At 35.9% G+C, this 21,700-nt stretch overlaps 1 protein-coding gene across 2 annotated transcripts in view; it reads right to left on the bottom strand.

Annotated features, from left to right (window-relative positions):
• LOC145293835 (GRIP1-associated protein 1-like) overlaps positions 1–21,700 on the bottom strand; it is a 690,744-nt gene that overhangs the window by 472,426 nt on the left and 196,618 nt on the right. For both annotated transcript variants that reach the window (XM_080140492.1, XM_080140494.1), the window contains exon 5: positions 109–216. In XM_080140492.1, the coding sequence (XP_079996618.1) occupies positions 109–216 (108 nt within the window). The remainder of the gene's footprint in view (positions 1–108; positions 217–21,700) is intronic.

The following is a 21,700-nucleotide window of genomic DNA, read 5'->3' as shown; positions in this document are numbered from 1 at the left end:
GATTAAGACAGAAAAGAAAATTATTTTTATGATTTTTCTCTTTCAGATATCTGAATCAAGTTAATCAAAACAAAAACAAAAAAACATTTAAAAACAGAATCTACTTACATGTGACAACTCTTGCATGAGAGTTTCATTCTGTAATCGAAATTCATCCTCCTGACTTTGCAGTTTCCTTTGTAAAGCATCATTTTCTTGAATCAACAATTCCACATCCTAAAATGAACAAAAATAAAAGAATCGATGCATTCTGAATTTGAAATGATTAAAAAGTTGAAACTAAGAAAGAAAAAAAAGCAATTCTGAATAAAAGTTTATGCAAACATTACTTATTTGTTTTTTAGTTGTTACTATTATTTATTTTTTCACAAAATACACCTTTTCACTTTTACATTAATATGCATTTTATTAGTGTTGAAAATTTGAGATCTTACAGATTTTGAGTCTTTCAGCAATAGACTCACTCATCCAGCTGATCCAACTAGATTTGACCGGACACTGATTTGAATCCCAGCAGATTTATTCTTTTCTATATTGCTTAACAATAATAACTCATATTAGGTAAACCAATAGGGTTATCAATCTTAATTAAAAAGGAAACCATTTATTTTATGACAAAAAGAAGGCCCTTTTCTTTGTGTTTGTGATATTTCACTGCTATTGTTTTTATAAAGTCTATTATTTAATAGACTTTATAGAGGTGTGACTTATTGTGTTGAATATTTCTTCAAGATCATGTTAAGATACCTATAGTTACCAAGTCAGGTGACCATCTTAGATTTCATTGTTCATAGCTAGCAATAGCATTCCCAGTCTATCAGCATCTATTGCGTAATATTTACAAATTTGCACATTAATCTAGTCAACTCACAAAGTCTCATTTATTTCTGAGCAATTGTTTTTAAATATTGATAAATTTGGTAAACCAATAAACTAAAATAGTTTTCAAATATATAATTCGTATGTAGAACTTTTGAATTATTTTTAAGCTAGTAAAAACGGTATTTACTTTGAATATGAGTCGACACCTTTTACTATTGTTAGCAGTCGACACCTTTTACTATTGTTAGCAGTCGACACCTTTTACTATTGTTAGCAGTCGACACCTTTTACTATTGTTAGCAGTCGACACCTTTTACTATTGTTAGCAGTCGACACTTTTTACTATTGTTAGCAGTCGACACCTTTTACTATTGTTAGCAGTCGACACCTTTTACTATTGTTAGCAGTCGACACCTTTTACTATTGTTAGCAGTCGACACCTTTTACTATTGTTAGCAGTCGACACCTTTTACTATTGTTAGCAGTCGACACCTTTTACTATTGTTAGCAGTCGACACCTTTTACTATTGTTAGCAGTCGACACCTTTTACTATTGTTAGCAGTCGACACCTTTTACTATTGTTAGCAGTCGACACCTTTTACTATTGTTAGCAGTCGACACCTTTTACTATTGTTAGCAGTCGACACCTTTTACTATTGTTAGCAGTCGACACCTTTTACTATTGTTAGCAGTCGACACCTTTTACTATTGTTAGCAGTCGACACCTTTTACTATTGTTAGCAGTCGACACCTTTTACTATTGTTAGCAGTCGACACCTTTTACTATTGTTAGCAGTCGACACCTTTTACTATTGTTAGCAGTCGACATATTTTGCAGTGTTATGAGTCTACATCTTTCACATTGTTATGAGTCTACATCTTTCGCATTGTTATGATTCTACATCTTTCGCATTGTTATGAGTCTACATCTTTCGCATTGTTATGAGTCTACATCTTTCGCATTGTTATGAATCTACATCTTTTCCATCACTGAGGTGAACGATTTATATGACCTTCACCGAGGTGCGCGACTTAACACACAAAAATAAACTGCCTCTTAATCACCTGCTAACGCACGCGTCACTGTAATGTCCAATGACAACAACAACCACAACCTTCTCACTCGACCTGCCTTTATACCACTATCTCAATCCCTTCTCTTGCGCATGCGCCTGTAGATTCCTGACAACATCGAGACTTCCGCTTATAAAAACCCAAGTTTTGTTGTCGCGCATGCCTATACAAGGCACAAACACGAGGGCGTTTGTTGTGTTGGTAAGTACTACACTCCCCCCTGATCTGATGATCACATAGAGTGCACTCCGGGGGTGGCCTCTTAGTTCGTTGGCTTCTGCGAAGGGTTGTATTTACACTCTCGGATTCAGGTTCTGATTCTGGGTGTGGTTCTGATCCTGCCTGATCAGACGAACTACAACTACCACTCTCTTGCTCAGTGACCTCACTCATTAGCAGCTCATCATCTGATGATTCATCGCTCTCTGTAGTTGTGGGATGTACTTCACTAGCCGGGCAAAGATCGCGCACATGGCGTGGGGTTCCATCAACAAGGACCGACTGCTGGCTGACCACTCCAGATATTCGTCCTCGCTTGAACTTGGTGGTGCACCGGTTTCCAGGGGGTCTAACCCAAACTGGATCCCCTACCTTGTATTTGTTATGATTCTCCTCGTCGATTGGTTGGACAGTGTCAATGCCCTTTATCCTAACACGGTATTTGTGTATGGCATTGGCCGGTGCTGTTGTTAGTGTCTTCCCATCCTTTGGTGTGATGTTATACCAATACGTGGCCTCCATAATGGTGCATTGCTTTCTGGCAGCAATTCTCTTGATGCTGCGATAGCTCCTCTCAGCAATGCCATTCCCTGATGGCACATGAGCACATCGAAGTCGTAGTCGGACACCCCACTCATTCAACAACTGCCGAACTTGGTGGCTACAAAAAGCAGCATCGTTGTCCGTCAATATCTCTTCCGGCGCACCTCGCTCAGAAAAGATAGATGACAGTTGGCGGACAACATTCGCTGAGTCCTGCCTGGTCATTTGCCGCCACACCTCAAAACGAGTGGGTCCACAGTCGATAAGGGTTAGAAAGGACTTACCACTGTAATGGGTAATATCCATCGCTAATCGTTGCCACACATGCTCAACTTCCAATCGCCCCTTCTGCCATTGCTCAGGTGCAGGATCGATAGATTGGCATGCCTCACAGTGCTTGATGATCTGCCTGACATCCGCTCTTGTCACTGCCGGGTCCACACGCCTCGCAAAATACAAAGTTCTTTTGATACCTGGATGTCCACTCTGCACATGAATTCTTTGTATTTGGCATGAGCTAATCGTGCCAACTGCGCAAGATCGAGCAGTGAACTCCACGCCTGTCTTCACAGCTTCATACCATTTGTGAGGCACACGGGTTAGTTGGTCTGCACGATTACAGTGTGATGCCACGAGCGTTACACTCACCGACAGGTCATACTCTGATACCAGACTCTTCAGGGTGTTTAGCCTCCGCCGGATTAACATCTCACTGGCTGCCTTAGTACGGACTCTTGTTCGTCCCGAGAGAGTGTCAGACACCCAGTGGTAGACGCAGAGAGAATCCGTGTACAAGTGTAACTTCTTAGACTGCCATTGCAGTGCCAGATTTAAACCCTTCACAACAGCATCCAGTTCTGCCAGGTTAATGTGTTGAGCATCATTCACGGGTCGCAGCCAGCATGCGTCTTCAATTACATTTCCACGTTGCTCCAATAACACTCCCAATGCCAAAGAACTAGCGTCACCCCACACATTCACAGTATCCCCATCGACACACCATTCTCCACGGGCAGGATCCTCCTTGTTAACTCTCTCTAGGGTTTCTGTCGTCATCAGAGTTAGAAGAGCATCATCAGATACATCATCCCAACCTGTAGTTACTAAACTTGCCCTGCGTTTGATGACGCCCACAGCTGCTCGGAGCCAGCCACATGCTGGTAAGTGACCAATAAGTTTCCCACACAAGGAAAAAATAGTCCGCCGCGTAATAACATCAGAGATGGTTGGAATCTCACTGCCACGCCTCCATCGTAAGGTACCGTCTTTCCCGCAAACGTCCAATCCTAATACCCGTACTCCATCCCTCAGACGTTCGGGATCCTTGCACTCCAACCCGAATTGAGCTAACTTTTCTCTGATGTGCGACGCAGATTGTACGTCTTCATTGACGTACACATCATCAATATAGGCCGATGTTGCGTCCTCAGTGGTCTTTTCCTGGGACAACACTGCATTTACGATGGTCTTCATGATTTGCGGTGCCACATTCAGCCCAAAGCCAAGCCGAGTAAGGCAGTATCTCTGACCCCGGAACCACACTGTCTGGAACGGCCATAATGTCTCATCCACTCGCACCTGCAAATAAGCCTTCCGCAAGTCTACTATAGACACATTGGAGCTCTTCTGGCGCCATTCTCTCAGCTTGCTGGCGCACACGTCAGCATCGGCAGTGTACGTCTCAATGTATCTATTGAGTTCACGATAGTCCAGCACCGGACGAACTTTTGATTTGTTATGCTGGACTACCGCCATTAAGGGAATCAAACCCTTGGGTGGTCCCAGCTTGTTGGAGTAGGGGATCAGCCATCCATCCTGGATCCATGCCTCAAGTTCCTTCTCGTATTCATTATGGGCCTCGTCGGGTATCGAGTACTCTGCAATGCTATTCTTGAGTTCGGTTGGTGCCCTTCCTTCTGTCCACTTCCACGATGCAGTCTATGCTTTTTGGTGAGGGTCGTAGTCCACCTTAAAATCAGGCCGATCAATGTGAACTGCAGCACACACTGGGGTTTCCAAAAATCGCACAGTCCCATCTCTTCTGATAACCACTCCCCCCAGTGCCTTTATAGCATCATACCCCAACAGTACATCGAATCCCAGCAAATCCCCTCGCATCACCAGCACATTAATGTTTGCGGCCACACCAGAGTCTGTGTGGACTTTGACAGTTCCGGCTCCACAGCAAGCTTGCGTATTGCCACCTATTGTGGTTACTTTGATGTTCTGCTTTGTCCAGTTTCGACACAACTTGGCACTCATGATGGTGTGTGAGCACCCGGAGTCGAGAAGAGCTGAACAAAGCACTTGGTCCACGTACACATTTATTGTCGGTTGCGCCTCAATTAAATCTTGTCCGGGGAACAGGGCGGCGCTGACGTCCTGCCCCCTGATGCATTTCCCGCACAATTTTGGGATAAATGTCGATAACTACCACATTGGAAACAGCGCGGGCGCCCCCGCCCCTTGTTAGTACAATTTCTTGTGATATGGCCTCGCTGGCCACAGCAGAAACATCTCCCATTGGTCGTGGGTCTCAAACTGGGACCCTTTTCAGCATTAGTCTTGGCTGCCTGCACTATCATTACAACCGGTTCCCTCAGGTCCTCCTCATCTCTGATAATGGCTCGAGCGCGTTCTAACAAATGTTCCATGGGCGTTACAGATACGCTGGTGGAAGCCCTCAACAGTTGCTTAACATGGGTGGGAAGGCCGGCCACAAACGCATACGCCAGTGTTTGCTCTGACACTCCATTGCCAAATAGAACTGCAAGTTTCTTCAGCTCCGCGAAGAAGACGTCCACGGTTTCTCCTGGCATGAGCTTCCTAGTGGCAAATGTTTCATAGGCCGTACAGGGATCCATGGCAAATGCCTTGTATAAAGCATTTTTTATACAGGTAATATCAGCCTTCTCCACAGCACTAAGTTGCTGATATACACTTAGGGCGCCTCCAGCCAATCTCAGGGGAATCACGGTATGCACCCCCTTTACTTCACAGAGGTTGCAGGTCAGCTCAACCCTTTCGACCCAGTCGACAACAGAAGTGGATCCGTCGAATTCGGGTATCAGTTTTAAATCAAACTTTGCCCCAGCCATAGTGGTCCAGGAAAAGAGACAAAATGAAATAGCCGAAATAGCTTATGACCTTCACCTTCACTGAGGTGAACGATTTATATGACCTTCACCGAGGTGCGCGACTTAACACACAAAAATAAACTGCCTCTTAATCACCTGCTAACGCACGCGTCACTGTAACGTCCAATGACAACAACAAACACAACCTTCTCACTCGACCTGCCTTTATACCACTATCTCAATCCCTTCTCTTGCGCATGCAGATTCCTGACAACCTCGAGACTTCCGCTTATAAAAACCCAAGTTTTGTTGTCGCGCATGCCTATACAAGGCACAAACACGAGGGCGTTTGTTGTGTTGGTAAGTACTACAGTTATGAGTCTACATCTTTAGTATTGTTATGAGTACATTTTTCTCTTTTGGTGATTTCCCATAGAATGTAGAACTACGATAATACACTTATTCCTGAGCAATACCCATGCATGCATCCTGCTAATATATATATATATATATCTATATAATACTAAAAGTCTATGGGTCTTGTATGTTTGCAATCAGATTTCCGGTTTTCAACATCCGGTTGCGCATGCGTAAATAGCAACGTCTTCAATCCGTTATTCCAATTCCGGAATTTTTATATCGCTTTTAATACAAACAATTTCATTTAATTTGATCAAATAGTTTTTTGTTTTTTTTCAACACTCCTACTCCCTCTGTTTTCGTTACGTACGCGAGAAATCTTTAATTCATGTCATTATAAATAAATAATTTTATAAAATCAACCGTAGTTTTTTTTTTTTTTTTTAACGGCTAAAAACATTCAACTTCGTGAAGTCTGTCGCAGTTTCAAAGAAAACACCTCTCACTTTCACTCTCATAGATTTCAACACTCCTACTCCCTCTGTTTTCGTTACGTACGCGAGAAATAGTTACGTGTATGTGTGAGAGAGAGAAAAAGGTAACCGATGTAAAACTGGATAGAGTTATCCCCCTTAACTAATACAGACCTTTTTACTAGAGGGCGTTATTACAAAAATATTTCTTTTTCTTCTTCCCATGTTTTTTAAAGTCGTCTGCTTACATTTCCAAACGGAAAGCTGAATCGGTAAATGCACACATTTCTATTACATTAAATAGTGTTTTCCTTTACACAATGGGTACTGAATGTTTGCTTAAATTAAATGAAAAAAGTTACATTTTATTTTCATTTTCTATTTAAAAAGCCATTATTAACATGTGGAGAGTGTTTTTTTTATTATTCTGTACTTTCAACTAACAATTTCATTTAAAAGATGATATATCAAAATTTGAATTTAACTATAATAAGGATTATGATACCTGTTCAGTGCATAAGTATGACCAACCACTTATAATTCAGTGACTGTAATTTAAAAAAAAATAACAATTATAATAAACAGAACGACTCATAGAAATCTATCTATATTCTTTTTTCATTTTAATATACTTTCATAGAAATGCTTCTGTTATGTAAAAAAAAACTATTTTCTTTATGCCACAAGTGTCACGCTCATACATGAATTCCATAGCTAATATAACGTACTGACCCAACGGGTTACGGGTGGTCTAGTATAATACTAAAAGTCTATAGATCTTGTATGTTTGCAATCAGATTTCCGGTTTTCAACATCCGGTTGCGCATGCGTAAATAGCAACGTCTTCAATCCGTTATTCCAATTCCGGAATTTTTATATCGCTTTTAATACAAACAATTTCATTTAATTTGATCAAATAGTTATTTATATATACAAATAATACATAGATTCATAGATAATTATAATATATATTATAAAATCTATTTATCTATGAATCTATTAATAATATGAAATATTACCCTATACAATTTATGGAAAGAAAACACCTCTCACTTTCCCTCTAATAGATTTCAACACTCCTACTCCCTCTGTTTTCGTTACGTACGCGAGAAATAGTTACGTGTATGTGTGAGAGAGAGAAAAAGAGAGCGATGTAAAACTGGATAGAGTTATCCCCCTTAACTAATGCAGACCTTTTTACTAGAGGGCGTTATTACAAAAAAATTTCTTTTTCTTCTTCCCATGTTTTTTAAAGTCGTCTGCTTACATTTCCAAACGGAAAGCTGAATCGGTAAATGCACACATTTCTATTACATTAAATAGTGTTTTCCTTTACACAATGGGTACTGAATGTTTGCTTAAATTAAATGAAAAAAGTTACATTTTATTTTCATTTTCTATTTAAAAAGCCATTATTAACATGTGGAGAGTGTTTTTTTTATTATTCTGTACTTTCAACTAACAATTTCATTTAAAAGATGATATATCAAAATTTGAATTTAACTATAATAAGGATTATGATACCTGTTCAGTGCATATTTACCTATAAGTATGACCAACCACTTATAATTCAGTAACTGTAATTTAAAAAAAAATAACAATTATAATAAACAGAACGACTCATAGAAATCTATCTATATTCTTTTTTCATTTTAATATACTTTCATAGAAATGCTTCTGTTATGTAAAAAAAAACTATTTTCTTTATGCCACAAGTGTCACGCTCATACATGAATTCCATAGCTAATATAACGTACTGACCCAACGGGTCACGGGTGGTCTAGTATATATATATTGGCTTTGTTTGAGTATATCGACAATATTAAATTTTATCCTATAGGTAGGATTTAAACATCATTTTTAGAAGGAACCTTTCAAATAAAAGTGGAAGGAAAAATACGAAGGAGAAGTAAGAGTTTTAGAAAAAACAGACTGCATAGTACAGTTTGAGATGAACTTACAGGTAATACTAGGGCATGGTGTGGCCAGTCAATCAATTGGATTGAGCTTTTTCAGTCTCCTATTCAACAGCAGTAAGAACCAAAATGGAAAGGTAGCTTAGTCATCAGAACCCCATCCTAAGGTATCACGTAGCCACCCACTACTTACAGGTAGCCCCATTTGGGAGGGATGGAGGGCACCCCTAAGCATGAGCTAGTATATAGGAGAGAGATTATTTTTAACATGCATGAAATGGTTGAATAGAATGCTCAGAATAATTTGCTGTTGTAAAAAGTAATTTCTCCACCAAAAATTATTATAAAATTCAACAGAAAGAAAGAGAAACGGACAGAGGCAGAGAGATTGGATTTATCTGATAATATAAAGGCAATAATTGCTGTCCTCATGCTTTCATTGTGGAAAAGAGAATTTGTGTGTTGGCACTTGTATGATCTAGTTAATTGAAAATAGTTGCAATAATGTTCGTTTCAACATAAAAGCATGACACCATTTTAAGTTTGAAGTTTTAACTTCTTCCACCATTTTAAATTTGAAGTTTTAACTTCTTCCACCATTTTAAATAAAACACAATATTAATTTTCCAGTCATGGCTGTTTTTATCTTTTGATAATTTTCTCTTTTTTTTTTTTTTGGAAGTAAACTAAAGTGTTTTATGTTCAGCTTGAAAACACATAATAAATTGAGTTTTATTTTAAACTAGTCTTATGACGAGATCCCTGGTGACACCAGATGATCTTGCTTTACAAATAGAGGAAGAGAAGGTAGGAGAGGGGTGTGATATTTGATCAAGAAAAAAAGAAAAATGTCCCTAGGACTTTATCAAGAAAAGAAGAAAATAATCGATAATAATTGTTCTTTAAGGGTTTTAATTTCCATTTTGTACTTATGTAGTGATAAGAAGAGGCAAAAATGTCCAGAAGAAATAAAATATTTTGATGGGAAAGAAATAAATAAATAAACATGATAATGAGATTCTCGAGTTGGCAGAAAAAACAATACAGGGTCGTTTCCTGGTTTAGATTAGAACAACAATTCAAATTATTAAAGAAACAATGTTCTGTTGAAAGGTACAATGACTTGGGTTCAGGAGGTCTGCTCTGGTATCTGGGAGGTGTTGTCGTTTGGGTCCACCAGTCAGTGATGGGTTGGTTGGAAGGATAAATCGATAACTTGAACCTGGGGATAGATATGGTCATGAAAGACGAAGAAGAAGAAAGAGAAAATGAAAAGAATAAAATAATGAGTTCACAAGAGAAGGAAAAGAATAAGAGAATGGAAAAGAGAAGAATAACTCCAAAAAGGTGGTGGGAGGAATTTCTGATTTGATAAAAACGATTGTCTTTTTTTAGAATAGGGTCCTTAGTCCTTTTTACTGACTGGCATTCGAGGCGTCCACATCGCTCTCACCCCGCCTAGGGGGGTGGGGCGAAACCTCATAAGAGCTAAGTTGAAAGCTCTTGTTCTTAGCTGGGAAATTGATTAGTGGAACTTAAGTATACAACCTGCATCATGAAACTTGAATCAAAAAACTCGACTAAACAAGTGTAAAACGATTTATGAATAATTATTTTGTTTCGTTATATAAAAATGTCCCAGAGTTTTTCCTTGTTTCTTGATTTGCCAGCCTGAATGAGGATACAGTTTATTTCAGGTATGCCCTGACGCCAGATGATGAAGGAGACAGACTGGATCCAGCACAAAGCCAGAGTGACGGCCAAAATCGACAACGTTGCCACACGGACTTAGGGTCATGCACATTTCGCGTGTCCTGAGCAGCAGAAAGATATTTTCCAGTGACCAGTGAGAGTCTGGTCACCCTTGAGGGGTCCACCACTAGACAAGTAAGAATGTAGCCCTGCTGGGTTGCATCTATGGTCCTGCGAGCTGGGAGTGACGAACACGGCCAGAAGTACATCACAAGTATGCTCCCGTGAACCAGGATAGCGACGGATGCGGCCCGGCCCTCGGACAGACGGAGAAGAGGGGTTAGGGGTATAGTCTTATCTACTAGGCATTGTTCAGAGACATTTTATTTTCAGTTTTGTTCCATTTACAGCCCTCTCTCTTCTTCAACCCCAAATCGTTATGCTCTCTTTGTCTTTTCTTTTAATTTGAAAATTAAAATTCACCTTCATATGGGGGGGGGTCCACCTTGACACAAAAATCAACAGAGTTTATACTATTTCTGAAATGGCCTTTTCTTTTTTCTTTAAGATATGTTGCTGGTCTTGTGCAGTTCTAGGAGATCACTCTTTCTAGGCTTTACCTTCTCCCTTTCAAAAGAGGTTAATTTATTGCTAATAACCAGAGAATGCCGAGAGGACGGTGCAAGCATTTTTTTTTTCAGGCCAGGGTTCTTTTCTGATAGGGTGCTAGCTCTTCAAATCCCACTTTCTGACTATTGCATCACATCATCGCAGCAGCAATATTAGAAGCTCAAGCAACTGTGACCAATCAGTCATCCAAACAAGTCTAACCCAATGTGCAGTGCAGATCTTGTTTCAATGGGATAAACACACAAAAAACTATTAAAGATTTACATTTTATTGAAAAAACTAGTAAGACCCATTTCTCGGCGTTGCCCAAGAAGATATAAAATTCATTCAATTTTATGATCAAGGTGTGGTTATTGAGAAAATGGATGAATGGGAGTGAATTACTAGGTCTAATCTCTCCTTTGTCAGGGGGACCCAAAATGTTCTCTGTAATCTGTTTAATACCAAAGAAAATAACTCTACAAAAATAAATTATTTTTTTTAAAACAAAATCTATTAAAAATCCATTCTCCCCACCCCCCAAAAAGTATGAGAACATGTAATTTACAAAATTAATATGTTTGCCATTCAGTCAATATCCATAATCATCACTGAAAAAATAATTTTTAAAAAAGCATGTAATCAAACCATGTACGTTAAGGTTAATAGTTAGTTGAGAAAATCATTTTTCTTTTTAAATTATTTAAATTTTAGTCTACCCCTCCGAAAAAGAAGCATGAGAAAGTGTAATTTACAAAATTAATATGCTAGCCTTCCAAACAAAGTTTTCAATGTTTTTATCGAAATGAATAAGGACGCCATATTGAATTTCACAAAACTAATTCTGAAACTGTTCAAAAATTCAATCTTGTAAACTGTGAAATGAATCTGAGCAGCCAATGAAATTGATGGAAGCAAAAAAAAAAATGAAATGTAAGTGTGACTGTTATTAAAACGAAATGATAAAATTAAATAATCATGGACGTGTATAATAGTTAAACTCTATGAAATATTTTGTAAATCGACTGATAATATTCGGAAAACATGCAGATAGGGTGAGCATATTGAGCATTTGTGTTTGTATTGCTATAATGTTTTGTTTTCTAGACAGGAAAAAAAATCGTCCCTATCTTATTTATAGAAATTTGTTTCCCATTTTAATCATGAAATCTATTTCATTAAGAAATCGTAAGAGACTTCCACAAAACAAGATACCAAAATCCAAAAGGTATTTAACACAATGGGGTACATTAAGTAGTTTATAATACTAGCAGGACCTGTACCTCAGGGGAAATAAAAAAAGCAAAACCAATTCAGTAAAGGATCCCCCATACACTAAAAAATATTTCTAAATTAATATTTTTTAAAAAGTTTACAAGCAACTAAAATCAACTTTTCAAAATTTTTAGTGATGTGGGTTCAGGTTTTCTCACCTTTAGATTGACTCACTTAGTGAAGTGTAACCTTGGAGGTATGATGTATGCACAGTTAAAATCAAAGTAGTAGCTGGTAATTGGTTAAAAAAAAAACTATGAATCCCCAATGTGTTGGGCGGCCTCAAGACCTCTGTTATTGTAGCTAGAATCACCAATATTTATAGGAATTATTATTATTATTATTATTATTATTATTATTATCATTATTTCTACTACTACTTATTATCGTTATAGCATTAGAAGTTGATTTTTTTTCTTTTTAGATAATTGTTATTTTATCAACCTGCATGAAAAGATGCTTAAAACCGTTCGAATTATGCAAATACCATCAGTAGTTCAAAAGTTATGAGAATTTTAATTTAGGCTTTTCTGTGGATATTTTTCTCTAGAAAAAGTGGGCTAAATTACGGACCTCAACATTTAAAGAAATTCGGTAATTTCGCCACCATTTATTTATTTTTCATGCTATTCTCATGAAACTTGGCACTCTTTTGTAAAAGTGTGTGCTCTTTCTGGTTATGCAGTCAAATCTTTACCATAAGCCATGAATTATAAATTCAGATGTACAAATTTCAATTTTTTTTTTAACTGGTGCATGGTATCATGCAGTGGGTGTCTCTTCATGAACAAAACTAAGTATTATATTGGTATAGCTTTATTGAGAATAGGCATTTTCCTGCCTCCTCACCAAAGGAGAGCTTAATCTTGGGTGAAGCCATTCAATGCCTAAAGAGCATTCATGGTCGGTATTTACTACTTCCCTCATAGAAAAAAAAATTGAGTAGATATAAATTAATCTCAGAAATAAATCAAAGAAAATTTTTCATATAGATTTTGGATTTCTGTAAAAGATGGAAATTCCAACAGTCGACCAGAATATATGCATTTTGGGACCAGTCTAATTTTCAATTTTATAAATCCTCTTTATCTGATCCAAAATATACCCCTATTTTCTGAGATGCAACCATAAATCGTACTGTACATGAATCCTCGATGTAACTTTCACAGTACCAGGATACCAGGAATCCTGATAAGCAACAACTATATATTCACCAGTTGATGATTATTTTTGTCATTTCTATTCTGTTGTTTTATTGAAAATTCAATTATGTAAACAAAGGAATAAAACGGTAATTTTTTACCTTGTTTCCACCTTAACAGTTAAAATGATCACTTTTATAGGTTTTAGGGAATGCTGAAAACGAATATCGCATTTAAATTTTCTGCAAATAAGTAATTTTCCGGATATTAAGCAATGTTATTTCTTATGTTATCGTTGGTGGCCATCTTGGTATGTGCAAGTGCAACCCCAAGAAACTATGTAAAAACGCGCATACCAAGATGGCCACCAATGATAACATAAGAAATGGCATTGCTTAATATCCGTAAGAAATGATATTGCTTAATATCCGGAAAGCTACTTATTTGTGGAAAATTTAAATGCGATATTCGTTTTCAGCATACTCGAAAACCTTAAAAAGTAGTCATTTTAAAGAAAAATGTTCAGATGGAAACAAGGTCAAAATTTACAAAATGCATCACGATGAAATTCTTTATTGAACCGCCTAATTATTATTATTTAGATATACTCAGTTAAATAAAAAAATTGGGTTTGTTTTACAGATTCGAAAAAATGGTCTTGACAATGAGTTAAAAATAAATTCAAGTTTCACAATATCTTTTTTTATTTAATTGTTAAGTACAGAATAGTTAACAAAACACCCTTCCTTCCCCATGTTAAGAATGGGTTTCTAAATAATAACGTTATGATTTCAGCATGGTAGCATAAGTGCACAAATACCTTTTATTTGTTATATATTTTTTTTGTTTCTTTTACCACTAAAAAACACAATTCTACCTTAAGTACAAGTAAGAAGTTAAACGCATGTACTTAGTACATTTTGTTGTTTTTTGACACTTTTAGTACATGTGTACTAAAAACGTTAAAAACAAAATTGTTTGGAAACCAAATTTGAAAAACTTGAAAATAATTTTTTTAGATTGACAAACTCAGAATAAGAAATGACTAAAGCAGAAAAACAGTTTTCTATTTTTAAGAGAATACTTTAGTCAGCGCATTAGAGCTTAGCGAGCCGTTTTTGTTAAACAGATTTGAATTTCTATAAAAGATAACATTTTAAAGAAATTTCCGCACAATTAATAATTATTAAATATTTACATATTATACATGAAAATAATTCTGAAACTATTATCTATATGAAAATGTATGATATGCCGATTTATCTTATCAATTTGGAAATATTCTTCGTTAACTTTGCTCGGTAACTTTGCTGCCTGTGGCCGTAAAAATATAAATCAAAGTCCAGTAGAGATGGACTTCTATGTTTATATAGCCTGTAAAATTTCAGCCATATCCAATCAAATTAAACCAGCGCATGTGTATCTAAATGTAACATATAAAATGTAAACATTGAAAAAACTATTTCCCTTTTTGCTGTCATTTCTTACCGTTTTTTTTTTTTTTTTTCATTTTTAACTTGGAGCATAAAACCATTGAACACATAAAAGAAAAATAAATAAACATCATTAGAATGCTCATTTTATTGTCTTTCCATCAATGTAATTCTTTTAAAAATCGACCAACAAATAAAAAAGATATTACTTGTTAAAGCACATTAGGTATGCAATATTGCTGATGTCCACAAAAATACAGCATACACTTGTAATGCTGGTAATAATAACAACAATATTAATAATTTATATCAAAGCTGTTTATTAAAAAGGCTGTCCTGAAAACTTTATAAGCTATTTTTTGGCTAAGTGAAAAGGAAACTTAGCAGTGCTCTGTTTTATTTTAGTTATAAAAAGAAAACTTAGTAATCAATATTTGCCTGTTGTATACAAATCCTTGGTTTATTGAGAAAAAACAGAACTTCTAGAAAAAATAAATAAAAACAAATTTAACTATTTAATTTTCCATGAAAAAAATAAACACCTGAGTTTTGACACCGGTTTATTTTTATTTAGCCTCCCTCCCCCTAGCTGTTCACATATTTCTATGGCAATATAAACGTTGGTTTTGTCTGATTTAAAGCGATTTGTTTTGAAATCAGCCCTGTTTTAATTAGTTTGTTTGTTTAAGAATAATGATATTAATCGATTTTCTGCTTTAGGTACTTCTGCAGTTTACGGATCATGCTAAAATAACATTTTTAACGTGGGGAGGGGATATTTTTTTTTAATTATTCTGTACTTTCATTTGTATAATAAACAAAAGATACTGTAAAAAATGAATTTGACTTGAAAATCATATGAAAATAATGCATTTTGAGCAAAAAAAAAATCGGTTTTCTATGATTCAAAGCGATGATCTTTTTTTCTTTTTTAGAAAAAGAAAAGAAATCAGTCCTGAAAAGTCATTAATTGATTTTATGTTTTGCTTAAATAAAAATCATAAGTCTATTTAGTGTTTCGTGTACTTCTATAGTTTACAAACAATGCTTAAATAATAACGTTATTATTTAGAAATATATTTTAACATGTGGATGGGGTGTTCTGCTAACTCTTCTCTACTTTCAGTTTAATAAAAAGATAACATAAAAATTGAATTTAATTTGAAAATCGTATTAATGTTTTATTTTATTTCAGAAATTAAAAAATAAGAATAAAATTGGTAATATGGGGTTCATTATGAATTCAAATTTATTTTTCTTGAATGAAGGTGATTATTTTGCATAACATTTTTTATAACATTTAGAATCATGGTCCATATATATCCCATAAAAGGTAAAAGAATTTATTTTAATAAAAATCCAAGTTTGCCAACTCCTGGGAATGTAAATTTCAGAAAAGAGTGAGTGAGTTTGCTTAACAGCATTTCAACATCTAGCAGTCATTTAATGCCAAGAAAAGGTTTGTTGATATAGAAAATTAGCAATTTCTTGGAAAGATGTTTTAAATTTCTTTATTTTTAGAAGCAAGATAAATCTCTTCTTCCCTTCAAAGATTTTCATTTTGGACTTCTGATTCTTGCTCATACAATTTGTTCTCTGTGGATTTATTCCATTCCTCTTGCCACCTGTTTTCCAAATATTCATTAATTTTTCTTTTCGGGTCTGTCTGTGGTATTTTGATTTTTTTGATTTAATGGTTTATGGCTTCTCTAGCTAGTTTGTCTGCTTTTTCATTTCCTGAGATTCCAACATGACTATTACAATTATTTTGCCTTTTTTGGTTGTTTCATTATATTCCTATATAATTTCTGTAATGAAAGGGTGTTTAGTTTTTTTTTCCTTTTCAAGGGTCATGATACAGGATAGGGAGTGTGATATGATGAACTTTTGTCATTATCTTTGATGTATTTGAATGTCATTTGATGGCTTGTAGTTCAGCTGTGCATATTGAGATATCATTGAGCAGTCGTATGTGGTATTGGCTTTGCCCATCTGTATATGCTACACCTGTTCCATTTATGGTTTTCGACCCATCTGTGTGTATATTTCTTTGTATTCTACATATTTTTCTCTAAGTTCTCTGAAGTTGCTTCTCTTTGTTGAATTATTTGTAATGCTTTTCTTATATTTAGTGAGTGTTAGGTCAGTTCTTGGTTTATTTAATGTCCATGGTGGTCTTTCATTTATTTTGTGTAACTATGTTGTCTGGTTTTTTGAAGTATTATTTCTTTAATTCTGTGCCCAAAGGAGGGTATGCTTTTTTGTTTTCCTGAATAAAAGTTTGTAAATTGTAGGTTGAAGGTAATTCCATATGTTGGATTTCCAGGATTGCTTTGCAGTTTGTTGTGTATTGCAAAGCTAGTTTTTCCCATCTTAAATGTAGGAGTGGTTTATGGGCTTCTATATGCAGGCTTTCCATTGGTGAGGTTCAATAGGCTCCCAAGCTAAGTCTCAAACCTAAATTCTATATGGTTACTAGTTTGTTTGTTTTGTCTTGTTTTTTGTAAATTTGTGAGTAGGGCTGTATATGGCACAACCATAGTCCAGTTTGAATCTTATAAGTGTACAAGTTATTTAAAGCATTGTAGCCTGGTCTGCTTCCCAGTCTAGTTTGGATATTATTTTTAATGTTTATTGCTTTTAAAGCATTTTTCTTGTTGTTGTTAATGTGCTCCTTGAAATTCAGTTTATTATCAACAATGATTCCTAAGAATTTGGTATGTTTTACTACTGGTATTAGTTGTCCATTTAGTTTGAGCTGTGAGTCAAGGTGGTATTTTTGTTTTCTACAAAAGTAGACGCATGTGGTTTTGCTTTTGGATATTTTAAATGTTAACAATTTTAGTTATATCATTAATTTCAATTTGAAATAGGGTGCCAGATAGTATACTACCCTGTGATATCCCTGTTTCTTGTATGTATTGGTTTGATGTTATTATGTTTCCCAAGCATACTTTATATGTTCTGCAAGATAGGAATTCTTGGATAAACATTGCTAGGTTTCCATGGATTCCAAGTGGTGTCGTACACTTTTTCAAGATAAAAAAGATTGAGACCACATAGTGGTTTCTTAAGTTATTAGACCATTACGGATGAATGTTTCTAATCAAAAAAGTTGGTTTTGTCTAAATCCACTTTGATGTATGGAGAGAATGTTATATTTTTCTAAATGCCAGATCAGTCTTGTATTGATCATCCTTTCCATTGTTTAACAGATACAACTTGTTAGAGCAATGGGACGATAATTGATAGGGTTGGAGTGGTCCTTTCCTGGCTTAAGAATTGGGATGATATTGGATTCGAGCCAGTGTTTCTGGAGGTTGTTAGACCACCATATGTTGTTAATTATCTGTACGAGAATGTTGAGGGAGATGTTTGGCAGGTGTTTTAAGAAGTGATAGTTGATGTCATCTGGTCCAGTGGCTGTATCCTTACTTTTATGTATTTTGTTTTGAAGTTCTATTATATTGAATGAAATGTTATAGTATTCCTTATAATTGAATGAAATGTTATAGTATTCCTTATAATTGAATGAAATGTTATAGTATTCCTTATAATTGAATGAAATGTTATAGTATTCCTTATAATTGGATGTAAAATTGAATTTTTCCTTTTCTGCGTTATTTTGATATTTTTGGAATTTAGGAGAGTAGTGGTTGGATGAAGAGTTTTAGCTGAATTTATTTGCGATTTCTCTTTTGTTTTTTTTGTTTTGTTTTGTTTTTTTTACATGGAGTTCACCACTTATCGAGGCCCAAGGGCCACTCGGGGATAAGGGTTTGTCTTCCATTTGGTGTGTTTATATGATTGATTCATGTTCCAAGTTTTTTCCCAGTTATTTTTCTAATTATTCCCCATGCTTTTTTGGTAGTGTGTTGTTTAGTTTGGAAATATAATTTTGCCAGTTTTTTTTTTGTTTTTTTTTTAAATAATATAGTGCACTTTTGCTCGTACTTGTTGATATTTTTTGAGTTTGGTTTTTGTAGAATGCTGTTTAAAGAACTTTAGCATTTTTTTCCTGTTGGTTATTGCCTCTTTACATTCTGTTGTGAACCATGGTGTTGATTATGGATGTGGTTTAATGGAAGATTTCAGGATTGTTTTGGTTGCTGTTTCATTTAATATATTGGTGAACGCTAACAGCTAACAGTGAATTGGTTTGTTAACTATTTCTTGGCTAATTAATGTTGAACAAAGTTTGCTGAATTCAGTTCAGTGAGCTTTATGGATTTGCCATTTTGGTTTTATTTCTTCTGTTGCAGGTTCCTGAGTTTTGAAAAAAATTGGGAAGTGGTCACTGTCACACTCGTCATTATGTACCTCTTATTGAAAGTCTGTAAATATTGTGGGGGGAGGGAATAGGATTAGGTCAATAGCTGGTGTCATTCCTGTGCCTAGGTGAAGGTATGTGTGTGTGTTTTGTCATTAAGCATACATATATCCAGTAGTGATTCAATAATTTATCCAGTTTGGTTGATATTTTCAGATCCCCACACTTTGTTGTGGCCACTGAAGTTCCCCATTAAAATTAAAGGGGTGGGGAGTTATGCTATCAGATCTTCAATTTTGGTTTTATTTAGTTGGGTGAAATGTATATTGAACAAATAGTTTGTTGGTCAGTGAAATGAGGCTCTAATTACTATTGTTTGAAGGTTTGTTTGGAGTTGTAATTTCATATGTGGTATCTGATTTTTTATTATAATTGAAGTCCTACCTATTATTGGTCAGTTATCTCTTTCTGATCTATTTGTTTGGTTGTAAATGTAGTATCCTTTGAAGGTGATATTATCCATTTCTTTGGGTTTCCTGTAATTATACTGAGGTTGTATTATATGTTTAATTTCTTCATAATTTAGTTTTGAACCTCTGCAATTTCACTGTATGATATTTTTATTTGTTTGTATGATAAGGTTTTTGGGGATCTATCTCCAATTCTATGCATTTGATTTCCTTTTGTCTTATTGAGTATAGGGGGCGGGGTTGTTTTCTACTATTCTGTCGTCTATTTCCATTGTTTCAAAGGTTTTAGATTTATTCTGGTCTGTAGTTCTTGTTTTTGATGTGGAGTGGAATCTGTCTTTTTTGGATTTTTCATTTATTTTCTATCTGGTTGGTGAGAAATTTGATTTTTTCCTTTCTGGGGTGTACTAGGTGTTTGTTCATCTGATTTTGGGATGCTGTTAGTTTCTGTGGGTGTTTTATTTGAAAGTTGTGCTTGGTTTTTGCGGCCTTATGGGATTTTACTTTCAGCTGTTTAGGAGTTATTTTCAAGTACAGCTTGAGTTGACGGTAGTTGCCATAAGGTGGCCCTAAATGTTTCAACTACTTTTTGAAGTATCTTTATTTGGGCTGTGATTCCTTTTAGTTCTGTGTTTTCTGTTGTTTTTGGTTGCATTCACGTACAATCTAACTGGTTCTGTCATAGAGGCTGATTCAATGATTTTTCTGGCTTCAATAACACTTATGCTTTTTTATATATTTTAATTCATTTATTATTTTTTCTTTAATCCAGTTTTGGCGAAGAGGTGACTATGCTGGATGATTCTCACCACAGTTTGGGCATTTTATGTTTCCTTGGCATTCTGTTTCATAGTGTTCATTACTACTACATTTTGGATATTCTGTTTTCCTGTTGCAGTATTCTTTGTAGTGGCCAAATTTTTGGCAGTTAAGGCAGCGAAATGGTTTGGAGATATATGTTAATATATCTAATTTTGATTTCAGTCGGTGGGGTGGGAGTATTGAAGGTTAATATGTATGTGTTTGTGTTTATTGTTTGTTCGTTTCTTTATTGTAATTATTTTAGTATGACTTTTTGTTTTTAGGTGTGTTTTTATTTCTTTTAGGGAGCAGTTGTTTAATTCTGGACATTTGATGCCTCCTTTTGAGCTGTTGAAAGTTTTGTGAGGGTAGGTAGTGATTTTTTTTTTTTTTTTTTTTTACACGGTGGTCACCACTTATCAAGGCCCGGAAGCCACTCAGGGATAAGGGTTATTGCAAGTATAGTACGTTAGTGTGGAGATTTGATGAAGTGTTTACTTAAGGAATTAGGAATTTGTTAACGTTGGACTTGAAGACATCCAAGTTGTAGTCAGGTGGGAAGCAGGCAGATGGAACAGAGTTCCACAGGCATGCAGTTCTAAGAAAGAAGCTTTGTTCATGAAATCCACGTTTTGATTTAGGCACAGATAAAGAGTGGGGGAAATTTTTCACAGTGGATTCAGCTAGACGGGTGTTTTTCGTGAAAGATTGGCAAGGGGAGACCAGAGATTGGAGTTCAGACGAGCACCTGCCATGGAAATAATGATAAAACAAGGATAGGCTCGCAACGTCTCTTCTGTGGGAGAGAGGTTGCAGGGTAGAGAAAAGGGCATCCCCCACTAAGCCACGAAGTCTATTTTGTACTCTGTCAAGGCAGGATAGGCTGTTTTTAGCAGCTCCTGCCCAGATATGGCAACAGTATTCCATCCTTGGACGTACTTGGCTTTTACATAGATAGAGAATTGCATCATTAGTGAGATATCTTCTGGAGCGGTAGAAGGATCCCACCATCTTTCCAGCGACCTTGGCAACAGACTTGATGTACGTGTTCCATTTCAGATCAGGAGTAAAGGTCAAACCCAGAAGCTTGTCAAAACACGGGGCCTCTCCCAGACAAGAGCCATCCATCCCAATTGATGCCAGATGGGGATCAGAGCGTTGATGATGTAAGGATAGGAGTTTGGTTTTAAATGCATTAAAGGTAACCAGCCACGTCTTCCCCACTGAACCACGCGCTCGAGATCAGAGGAGAGAGAATCAGAGAGAACTTTGTCATTTACAGCCTTTGATGTGATGCCGTAGATGGTCGTGTCATCGCATAGATGTCAACAACTGATTTAAGTATGTGTTTAGGGAGATCATTGATGTAGATTAGGACGAGAGTTGGGCCCAGGATTGACCCTTGAGGGACTCCAGCATTAATACTGCAGGCCTCTGATTTTTGTCCATCGACCACTACTCTTATGAGCCTATCGGAGAGAAATGATTTAATGATTGAGAAAACACTTTCAGTTATACCATAG

The sequence above is a fragment of the Euprymna scolopes genome, chromosome 15, assembly GCF_053919585.1.
Source record: "Euprymna scolopes isolate OS-2025 chromosome 15, ASM5391958v1, whole genome shotgun sequence".
NCBI lineage: Eukaryota > Metazoa > Mollusca > Cephalopoda > Sepiida > Sepiolidae > Euprymna > Euprymna scolopes.
This window is presented reverse-complemented; position numbering and strand designations above follow the sequence as displayed.